At 42.9% G+C, this 12186-nt stretch overlaps 1 protein-coding gene across 1 annotated transcript in view; it reads right to left on the bottom strand.

The window, feature by feature from the left end:
• The window catches only part of LOC149457468 (zinc finger protein 692-like), a 56977-nt gene that overhangs the window by 11051 nt on the left and 33740 nt on the right, over positions 1–12186 (bottom strand). Inside the window, exons 9-10 of the mRNA XM_089683685.1 lie at positions 11273–11351; positions 3885–3999 (exon numbers count right to left, since the gene is read on the bottom strand). Of these exons, the coding sequence (XP_089539811.1) occupies positions 3885–3999; positions 11273–11351 (194 nt within the window). The remainder of the gene's footprint in view (positions 1–3884; positions 4000–11272; positions 11352–12186) is intronic.

A 12186-nucleotide genomic window follows, 5' to 3' on the forward strand; every position in this document is an offset into this window, starting at 1 on the left:
TATACTCCAAAACCTCTAAATTGTGTTTGCAAATAGAAACAACTTTTAAATATGAGATTAGAACAGGAAAATTACGATTACATTTGGAATGTCACACAAGTCTTGCTCACACAATGTTTCAGCAATTTAGACTAGAAGGTATTCGGAAGACAGAACGTGGAAACGCCACACACCGACACGTCAGAGGAGTGTAGTTGCCCTCTTTTGATTTGCTTCTGCTAGCCTGGATGAAATTTTTGCACCCATTCTGTGTTTTGAGCTGATGGCTTTGTAGTGCTTTGGGCAGTGCTTCATGTTCTTTCTTACTATAAAGGTATTGCTTCAGTAGTATATGGTTCCTTTTAGGCTAGCACATCTGGTGCTTCCTTTTCTTGTTTTTGTGCTCATTCAGACTTGGACATGTTTCTCCACAACTGATGGACTTTTGTTGTGGCCCACAAATTGTGGTTGCAAGTATACAAGATCTTGAGCACTCTCTTGCAGAAGGCACTTTCTATGAAACCTTACATTCCTTAATCAGAAACCCACTGGGATTTCCAAACACCAATTTTACACTCATGATCCATGTTCTAAGTGCCAGAAAACAGATGATAGCAAACGCCTACTTATCAGAAAACTTATTTGTATCAAAGGTTAAATTTCAGATGCAGTGGATTACTGCTCAATGAGAAGCTAAGGCTGGCCATGCACTATACAATTTTCTTGTATAATTTTCCTTTAAATTTACTAAAGCCATATAATAGGAGGTCAAATCTAAACACTTTCAGTTTATAGGCAATCAGGCAGGCCCTTGCACTACATAGCTGAAGGTAATCTAAAGGAAATTGGGAGATGGGAGTTGTAATTTAGTTATTCATAGATCTGTGCACAGCCGCACAGACTGCAAACCTGACAGCAGCTGCAAGGGAGATGAACCTCCCAATGGGGTGATGTTACACTCTTATGCAGGCCATAAATGAGTGAAAAACCGGGCGTTTAAAAGAAAAAAAAAAAAAGTCGGTCATTCAATAGGCCGACGTTACCACCAACAGTAAAAAAAAAATTGCCCGATTTTCGTCCCGTCACAGCTGGCATTTAATTACTTTTGTCCCTGCAGAGAGCTCTGCTAATATATTTGACATTAAAAAGTATTGCGCTTGCAACATTGTATCTATTTGTATCCATTTCGGATACAGATGGTTTTATTCAGATACAAATAGATACATTGTTGCAACCGCAATACTTTTTCATGTCAAATATAATAGCGGACTGGAATTCTTCTTCCTCTTGCAGGTCACGTCTCATGCGCAGATTTTTTATCAGTAAAAAGATCGGCCGATTTGCCCATAATTGCCATGAAAATCGGCCGATCGACAAAATTGGCTGTGCGAAAATCGGCCGATTTTTTTTTTTTCGACCGAAAAATCAGCCGATTTTTGACCCATCTATGCCCTGCATAATGCTAGGTTCACATCTGTGCGGGTGGTGCCACTGCAGATCCACATGAAAATCCGTGCACAGAGAAATGCGGACCCGTGGGCGGGTGCCATTAGTTCTAATGGCATGCTGCCTGCACTAGAAAACGCAACTGTACTGGGAACAGAAGTTCCCGTTTGGGCTGCATTTTCCAAAGAAGTGCAGGGACGTCTTCCCTGCATGTCACGGTCACGGGAGTCCATTCAAATGAATGGGCTCTCGTGGCCATGCAAAACACGGCCCACACGGCCACATATATCTGAACCAGGGGTAAGGCTCCAACTGGACGTTTTGATAACGCTAGTAACGTTAGCTGTGTAAAGTCACATTAAAAAAAACTTAAGATTTTCAGCTTTTTTTTGTCTTTTTGCATTAGCGTTTTGCCGTGATTAGCGGCGTTTTCCCACGTTTGCGTTTTTTAGCGTTGTTTTTGTCTAAAAACGCCGGTTTGCTGTGTTTTTCCACATTTTTCAGCGTTAGAGCGTTTTTACAGCTAAAAAACTCCTCTAGAGCCCCACTAGTCCTGGGTTTTTTCTCCAGCCAAAAAAGTTTGATTCCAGTCTATGTGTGCATGAGAACATAGGATAACATACTGGGGGGTTTACTGGCTGTAGAAAAAATTGTCAAAAGTCAAAAACAGCCACTGTAAAAATGTCCCGTGTGCATGAGGACTAAAAATGAATGTAACATTGTCTTAAAGGTGTTAGCCTTTAAAGGGTTTTTTAATGCACAACATTATTTCAAAAACAAGGATTCACATTGCATACTGGGCTGCTTTAGTTCTTCTCTTCCCAGCAGCACATTCACATTTCCTTAGCTCCCCTACTGCTCTGTTCAGCTCTGATAGCTGAAAGCAATATGTGGTACTTCTGATTATGGTGAAGCATGTGACATTGCAAGCCCAATAAGCAGTCACACTGGGGGACCATATCTTTGTGTAAACTTCAACGTATGAGTTCTGTGCATGGGAAACATGCAGAGTCATTCCATTGCTGCCTATATCTGTAGCTCTACTAAATGTTTTGCCCTCTGAGGCAGAGAGGCGGGCTGATGACATCATGTTCTCCAACTCGGCCAATCAGAGGAAGCGGTGTATTCATTCACAGAATACAAAACTGCCTATGAATGGCTGAGTACAGCCCAGACCGACTCTTATATCGTTCCAAGTGTGGGATGGGAAGTCTCTGTCTCACAGCCAGAACCCAGCACTGTATGTAGCTGAAACCAGTGCAGAACTTTGTGAAAGAAGTAGTTGGTTCAAATTAATTATTTAAAGTGAGAAAAAACATGGAGATCAGCTTTAACCTCTTCTTATGCATTTTTCATAATCTCCCAGGACTACTTTAACCACTTCCAGTCCGTACACTTTTACCCCCTTCCCGTCCAGGCCAATTTTCAGCTTTCAGCGCTATCACACTTTAACTGACAATTGCACGGTCATGCAACACTGTACCCATATGAAATTTTTAGTATTTTTTGAGACAGATAAAGCTTTATTTTAGTGTTATTTATTCACCACTGGGATTTTTATTTTTTTTTGCTATGTAAATGAAAAAGTCCAAAAATGTTGAAAAAAAGTGTTTTTCTTATAAATTTGAAAATAAATAGTATTTCATCATAAATCTTGACCAAAATTTATTCCGTTATATTTTTAGTAAAAAAAAAAATAACCCAAATTAGTTTATAACCACCGATTGCTTTTACACCCATAAAGGCTGTAAAAGCAATCATTTCTCCTCTCTAGCTGCATTCTTGCAGCCATTGAGAACTACTGTGAGAGCTGTGATTGGTCACAGCTTGTCACATGGTACAAGGCTGTTGTGAATAGCCTTGTACCATGTGACCTCTGTGATCATTCACAGATTTCACACGTAGTAAGCAATGATGTCAGAAGTGACATCTTGTTTACTAATCTGCTTATGATCACTGATTGGCCAATCAGTGATCACATGATCGGGACCACGCACAGAAGTCCCCTCCGACGATCGGTGTTCCACTGTGTCCGGAGGACACAGCGGAGACCGGATCGAGGTGCTGCGCGCTCCCAGGGAGTGCGCACAAGCAGGGTGTGGGGAGGGCGTTTACAACGGCCAGACGGGAAGTGGTTAAAGTAATTATGAGAGAAAAGCAGTGACTGCCATTGTGAAGTTCCTTCTGAAAGTGGCAGTTGTTTTGCTGACACATCTTTAATGGTTTCTGAGTCACTGACCTTAAAAAGTATTTAGATCAAGAAATTCAGAAAGTAGTTTGAAGTCCTTATTTGCATATTTGTTCCAGGTCAGGTACTTTGGGAACTTAGAAGCAGAAGGGTCACCATAACAGTCAGGCAAATAGCATTTTTAAAATGGGTCAGCAATGGTGCCTTCGTGTTGCACTCATGGTGCGACCAGTTTTCATAACATGCAGTGATGATGAAAATGCAAGATTACCACTGTGTCTCTTTTCATGCTCTTTGAGGTGCTTTTTAAAGTTGAAGCTCTTCCCACAGTCAGACACCAAGCAGCGGAAGGTGCGCTGATTCATGTGCTGATACTTCTGGTGATACTGAAAAAGGAACAATGGAGAAAAGCAACTCAGCATCACAGAACACAGATCGTAAAATTTACAAACGTAAGGTAACTGTAATGGAAAACCATTTGCATGTATTTAATGTGGAGCAATTCCATGCAAACAGCTGAATGCATAGATCAAATACACATAAGGGGACTGTTTTACAGGCCAATGGGTGTGTATGTATGTAAGATTTACAAAGTCTTGCAGGACTGCGCAGCCAGCCTGATGACCTGACTTTTCTCTGCTTCAGGTAAGCATCTGCTCTCTCCCCATCAGTGCATGTGATTACAGGACACCTGACTGGCCCCAAGTACTCTCTGCTAGTCTTTAACTTGATTTCAGCCTTTTGTAACCTTCTGTTTAGCATCACAAATTCAAGTAGCTAAACTAGTGGCATTTACAATACATGTAATGATTTTTTAGATATTTAACTAAACAAATGCATTTTTTTGGTATTTGTAATATCTGGAATTCAGCTTTAATAAATGAAATGTGTGTTCTGTACTGTAGAATTAAGATATATTTTCTCTCATTTCAAACACATGCATATCTTAGACATAGTAATTAGCAAGTCTTCCACTGGCGCAGTGCTGTGCAAAAAGATACTACTGACTGTAAATTTGTTTCAGCTAACTCTACACTGAAACACTTCAACCTAAATGGAAGTGCTTGTAAACCTCTAAAATGAAAAATGAAAAAGCATATCCTTTTACCCCTGGTTCAAATATATGCAGCTGTGTAGGCCGCGTTTTGCGTGGGCACGAGAGCCCATTCACTTGAATGGACTCCCGTGCCCCGGGACACGCAGAGAAGTCACTTCTTTGGAAACCACAGCCCGCATGGGAACCTCGGTTCCCAGTGCGGTTGCGATTTCCACTATGGGCAGCGTGTCATTAGAATTAATGGCACCCGCCTACGTGTCGGGAATTCTTCTGTGTGGGTGGTGTGGCTGCACGGATTTTTGTGTGGATCCGCAACGGCACCACTCGCACATATGTGAACCTAGCCTTATAATGTGTACTTGCCTCTATTTAAAGCATTGAGTGTCATTTATCATGGCTGTCTCCTTCCTCTACTATCATCAGGAGTCACTTCGAACAGGTTATGTCAATACCAGACAGTCTAAACAGATGGCCCCACCCCCACTTCCAGCACACAGCAGGTGATTAACAGCCTCAGCTGTCCTGGTTTCCCTTGAAAAAGTGTTCATACCCCTTGCAATTTTCCACATTTTGTCATGTTACAACTAAAAATGTAAGTGTATTTTATGTGATAGAACACAAAGCAGCGCATAATTGTGAAGTGGAAGGAGAATGATAAAATGGTTTTCAAAATATTTTACAAATAAATATCTCAAAAAAGTGTGGCGTGGATTTGTATTCAGCCCCCCAGAGTCAATACTTTGTAGAACCACCTTTTGCTACAATTACAGCTGCAAGTCTTTTTGGGGACAGCTCCACCAGCTTTGCACATCTAGATAGAGACATTTCTGCCCATTCTTCTTTGCAGAATCACTCAAGCTCTGTCAGATTGGATGGAGAGTGTCTGTGAACAGCAATTTTCAAGTCTTGACACAGATTCTCCATTGGATTTTGGTCTGGACTGTGACTGGGCCATTCTAACACATGAATATGCTTTTGATCTAAACCACTCCATTGTAGCTCTCGCTGGATATTTAAGGTCGTTGTCCTGCTGGAAGGTGAACCTCCACCCGTCTCAAGTCTTTTGCAGACTCTAACAGGTTTAATTCTAAGATTGCCTTGTATTTGGCTCAATCCATCTTCCCATCAACTCTTTTGGTCTCACCTGACCAGAGCACCTTCTTCCACATGTTTGCTGTGTCCCCCAAACGGCTTCTCACAAACTGCAAACAGGACATTTTATGGTTTTCTTTCAACAATGGCTTTTTTCCAGCCACTCTTCGATAAAGGCCAGATTTGTGGAGTGAACAACTAATAGTTGTCCTGTGGACAGATTCTCCCACCTGGGCTGTAGATCTCTGCAGCTCCTCCAGAGTTACCATGGGCCTCTTGGCTGCTTCTCTGATTAATGCTCTGCTTGCCCGGCTCCTCCAGAGTTACCATGGGCCTCTTGGCTGCTTCTCTGATTAATGCTCTTCTTGCCATGGTGGACAGTCAGATGATGGATTGAACAGTGCTCCATGAGATGTTTAAAGCTTGGGATTTTTTTTTTTATAACCTAACCCTAATGTTCTCTAACAAACTTCTGAGGGCTTCACAGAACAGCTGTATTTATACTGAGATTAAATTACACACCGGTGGACTCTATTTACTAATTAGGTGACTTCTGAAGGCAATTGGTTCTACTAGATTTTAGCTAGGGGTATCAGAATAAAAGGGGCTGAATACAAATGCATGCCACACCTTTAAGATATTGATTTGTAAAAAATTTTGAAAACCATTTATAATTTTTCTTCCACTTCACAATTATGTGCCACTTTGTGTTGATCTGTCACATCAAATCCCAATAAAATAGGTTTACTTTTTTGATTGTAACATGACAAAATGTGGAAAATGTCAAGGGGAATGAATACTTTTTCAAGGCACTATATGTAGAGGAGGGTGTGTCTATTCTCTGCACTCAGATCTAAGGCTCCATGCACACTGGGCTTTAAAAATGCCAGTTCCCTTCGCGAAAAAAAATGCTTATATAGAGCATATTTGTAAACATGTTTAATGTTTTTTCTGCCAGAAAACTCCAATCAAATACGCAAACCATAAGGGTTTTTTTTCTGCCTCTAAACATTGAGTTCAAAATATGCCTCTAATCGTCCTAATGAGCATGGACACATAGGATAAAATTGAGCTGCTTCTACAGGCAACACACAAAACTCCTGTAAAAGCAGCGATTTTTAAGTCAGTGTGCATGGAGCCTTAAATGACACTGATCTCCCTTCTCTATTCTGGGAAGTATATGACGTCAGAGGCCCGCCTGCCAGAAATGCCAGGAAACACTGTCACTCCTGGTGGAATAGACCTTGACTAGGAAAGGAGGAACCAATTCATTGATGCCATAGGCCTGGGAAATGAGCTGACACATCCACTTGGAAATGGCAGAGCAAGAAGCAGCCTGACCCTTGTGAGGTAGAACAAACAGGGAATCAGACTGTTGGGAAAAAAAGCTGTAGACTTTGGATAAACTCAAACAGCTTGAACAATATCCAAAGAATAAAGCACCTTCTCCTCAGGATCAGGGGCGGACTGACAACTCATGGGGCCCCCGGGCAATAGGGGATCATGGGGCCCCTGTGTCCTTGCCCAAACTGAAAAAAGCCTATGAAAAAGGTACCAGGGGCATCTCATGGGGCCCCCTACTGACCCCGGGCCCTCGGGCAGTGCCCGAGTTTCCAAATGGTCAGTCTGCCCCTGCTCAGGATGCTTAAGACTAGGACAAAAGGAAAGCAATGCAACGTCCTGATTCAGGTGGAGCGAGAAAACCACCTTAGATAAAAAAGGAGAAATGGGGTCTCACCAACACCTTACCTGGTGAAGAATCAGGAAAGGTTTCTTGCAGGAGATTGCTGCCAACCCTGAGACCCTCCAAGCCAAATTCATGGCAACCATAAAAACAATGCGTAGAAAGAGAATCTCCCAGAGAGGTTCAAACAGAGAAGTCTGTAAAACACCAAATCAAGGCCCCACAACAGCAAATTAAGGTCCTTTGGAGACAAAGGGGGCAACACGAGCTGAAGAATCCTATGTGACACCCTGCATGAGGGTTTTTGCTAGGATATGAAACACGATTGGTATTTGAAACAGAACTGCCAAGGCTGAAATCTGCCTCTTGATGGTACTTAAGGCCAGAGACATCTCCACACCAGACTGGAGAAAAGCCAAAATGTGAACTTTACAAGCCTTGCACCAGGCAAAATAAGCCTTCCATCTACAGTGCAATGGTATACCTTCCTGAACTTGACTTTTTTTTTCCTGAGAAGGGTAGGAATCACCAAGTCAGAAACCCCCCCTATCCCTCAGGACTTGTGCTTCAAAAGCCATGTCATCAAACCAGCAACCGAAAAGCAAGACTGAAGATCAAACCGCGTGACAACAAGAGCACAGGGAAGGGCAAATCAACCGTATACATCTGAGGATCAATAGCCTGGGACACAAATCTGTCCAGCTTGTTTTTGAACCTTGATCCACATCCAGGATCCCCTGCTACAGACAAATATCCATGAACACCCCTGAATGACAGACCCTATCACTCAAGTTCAGCTGTTGATAGCTGAAAAAGTATGCCTGCCAATTTTCCTGAAGTGAAACTGGGAATATGGGACAGCATCAAAAGGTGGCTCTGATCTTCCCCAGCTACCTAATGCAGAAACAAGTTAAGGGGTTTTCCAGCAACCTCAGAGACTCCACCTTGGGTTGAAGAGGCAGGCATTTGCTTGCAAAAGCAGCACTTTTTTCTTATGTATCTAGGGTGAAGCCCAAAAACTCCAGGATTTGTGTTGAACCAGAGACAACTTCTAAAGGTTCAGCACCCAACAGAACCTTTCCAGGAGATGTACCATCTGGTGGACATTTGGGGGTTTATTTACTAAAGCTGGAGAGTCCAAAATCAGACTCCCTTCTGCATAGAAACCAATCAGCTTCTAACCTCAGCTTGTTCAATGAAGCTTTGGCAATGAAACCTGGAAGCTGATTGGTTTCTATGCAGAAGGGAGTCTGATTTTGGACTCTCCAGCTTTAGTAAATAAACCCCTCGATGTCAGTCGCTGAGTCAATTGTTCTCTAATATGCAGGCCTTCCAGGCACCCCACAATGGGAATACCTCAAGTCCTCATCAAACCCAGAACAGAATAAAACACTTTGGTAAACATTCTGGAAGCCATGCAAAGACTGAACGCCAATGCCACAAACTGGCAGGGGTGATCCACTAGTCCATTTTGCTGAAATTTCATTGCAGCAACTCAAAATGGTACTCAGTAGTTTGTATGGCCCCCACGTGCTTGTATGCATGCTTGACAATGTTTGGCATGCTCCTAATGAGATGACAGATAGTGTCCTTTGGTATTTCCTCCCAGATCTGGACCAGGGCATCACTGAACTCCTGGACAGTCTAAGGTGCAACCTGGTGGTGTCGGATGGACTGAAATATGATATCCCAGAGGTGTTCTATTGGTTTAAGGTCCGGCGAGCATGGGGCCATTCAATGGTATCAATTCCTTCATCCTCTAGGAACTGCTTGCATACACTCACCATATGAGGCCAGGCATTGTCGTGCACCAGGAATAACCCAGGACCCTCTGCACCAGCGTAGGGTCTGACAAGGTTTCCAAGGATTTCATCCCAATACCTATTAGCAGTCAGGGTGCCATTGTCTAGCCTGTAGAGGTCTGTGTGTCCCTCCATAGATATGCCTCCCCAGACCATCACTGACCCACCACCAAAATAGTCATGCTGAACGATGTTACAGGAAGCATAACGTTCTTCATGGCTTCTCCAGACCCTTTCATGTCTCTCACATGTGCTCAGGGTGAATGCGTTCTCATCTGTGAAATGCACAAAGCGCCAGTTTTGGACCTGCCAATTCTGGTGTTTAATAGCAAATTCCAATTGAGCTCTATGGTGTCAGGCAGTGAGTACAGGGCCCACTAGATGATGTCGGGCCCTCGGGCTACCCTCATGAAATCTATTTCTGATTGTTTGGTCAGAAACATTCACACCAGTGGCCTGCTGGAGGTAATTTTGTAGGGCTCTGGCAGTGTTCATCCTGTTCCTCCTTGCACAAAGGAGCAAATTCCAGTCCTGCTGATAGGCTAAGAACCTTCTACGATCCTGTCCAGCTCTCCTAGAGTAACTGCCTGTCTCCTGGACTCTCCTCCATGCTCTTGAGACTCTGCTACCTTCTGGCAATGTCACGTATTGATGTACTGCCTGTACAACCTCTGTAGGGTCCAGGTAATGCCTCATGCTACCAGTAGTGACACTGACCCCAGCCAAATGCAAAACTAGTGCAAAACAGTCAGAAAAGCTGAGTAGAGAAAAAAATGTCAGTGGCCTCCACCAGCAAAACCATTCCTGTTTTGGGGATCGTCTCATTGTTGCCCATTTAGTGCACCAAAGCAGCTGAAACTGATAAACAACCCCCTCTGCTACTTAACTGACCAGATCAATATCCCAGGAATTTAACTGACTTGATGCTATACTCTGATTAAAAAGTGTTCCTTTAATTTTTTTGATATATACGTGATATATATGTTCCATAGCCGTTTAACCATGAATTCAATAAACAGTATATCCAAACGATCCCAATTTCTGTTCAAAAGATTTGTAAGAATAGTCCAAAATTCCAAGGGCAAGACCTGAAAAAACATTCTGGTATCATAGGCAACACGGGCTTCACTAACAGGTAACAGCACATCCATGGAAGGGGGACTGGACCAATACCACAATACCATGGTGTTTTAAATTGGGTGTTGGATTATGTATCATTTCACTAATACATTTTTGTTAATCTTTACTTTTTGTCTATGTAGTTCATGGTTTGTTATAGAATACGGATAGTTTTTTCTTTTTAATTTAAAAGGGTTGCGTGAGTCCATACCGTTAGTCTTTTTTTTTTTTTACCTCGAGACTCCTCCTGAAAGGACTCATACAAAGAAGATTCCCAATTCTCAATGGCTTCCTCCTCCTCCTGAGGAAGTTCCCCCAAGAACTCCTTCCCCCACCAGTAAAAGTGTGAGGAGGGGAAGGAGAGTACTCATGTTTGCATCTTACCAGTGAGGCCCTGAAAGCTGGTCCCACAAACCAGAAAATTCCAACCTAGACACAAAAGTGGAGGATTATGTCCCTGAAACAATGGAAATACCAGATAAGGGTAGGGGTTCAGAGCTAAGCTGATCCCTAGTAGAGTCATTATACAGCGCACTATGCAGGGGGTCCTCCCTACCTGAATGAAATTTGGGAGCCCACCTCATCTTCCTTCCCCACCTCTCTGCCTGCATAACACAATGCCTTGCTGAGGGTCAATAGGCCTGTAACCTTGATATGGGAACCACCATTGTTAGGGACATGTTCGCCAAGCCAGACACATATCTGGCAAGTCACCCTGCAACATATGTTCCAATACCTGCTGCACTGTAGCTGTGCTAAGGCACTGCTAGAGCCATGCTGGAGTTTTGCTAGAACTGGGCTAGCATTTTGCCAAAGCTTCTGCCACTTCATAGGTTGCTGTCAGTGACCCATGTGTTCTTCTGCTTTCAGACAGTGCTCATCCTGCTGCTCCTGATCATACTTACATTCAGATATTGACGTTTAGAAAAAATCTTCCCGCAGTCCTCATATTCACACATCAGCAGCTCTGTCATGGTGTCCTTCCTGCAAATACAAAAGCTCTCTGTTACATACTGAAATAAGGGGGGAGAGAAGACCCCTTTAAGAGAAGCTACAGTGTACATGTGCAAGTTTTCTGAGTTATTCTTGTGGCTATCTATATATCACACAGAGTTGGTCAAGTTTCCTGATCAAACCCTGCTGTAATATAATCTCAGACACACAGAGTGCAATGTCTTCAAACTGCCAGACCCGAATAAGGCATTCAATGTGGATCGAAGAATCCTCCCCGCTCTGCTATTGAGTTCTGACGGTAGGGAAACATCAGAATACAATGGATCAGTGCTGCCCGCTATAGCCAGCGGCACTAATTAATTGGGAAAAACCCAACAGACTGATTATATAGACGTCTATTGGTAGATTGATTTCTGTGCAACCAAGGTGCCCACACATGGAACGATATTTGGCCGGTCCCTGCTGAATTGGGGAATTTCAATCCATACATGGTTGGCATAATAGACTTGCACTGAGAGAAAGTATTAGTGAAAGCAGAGTCAATGTGCTATGGTATTTAGCAGGTAGCAGAGCCTTTTGTTATCAGCAAACAACAGATCACTATTGCAGTGACTGGTTGCTGCAGTGGGCCACCGCAGATTTTCAGTGCCAGAAAGCTGCACCTCTGCCAAATTCTTATTTTTTTTAAAAAAATCTTTATTCCGCGTGTTCAATGAATAACATGACACTTCCCAACAACCCTGCTCCTCCTTTCAAAAATTTTACCTTCAAGCATTACTAAACCCACAACAGTAAAAAACAGTCTGTACATGCAGTAAAGCATGAAAAAGAAAGGAAGGCGCCTCAGGTCTGAAGAAGGAGCTTA

The sequence above is a fragment of the Staurois parvus genome, unplaced genomic scaffold (assembly GCF_062004578.1).
Source record: "Staurois parvus isolate SC_StPar_1 unplaced genomic scaffold, SC_StPar_1.0 ptg000320l, whole genome shotgun sequence".
In the NCBI taxonomy this organism is placed as follows: Eukaryota; Metazoa; Chordata; class Amphibia; order Anura; family Ranidae; genus Staurois; species Staurois parvus.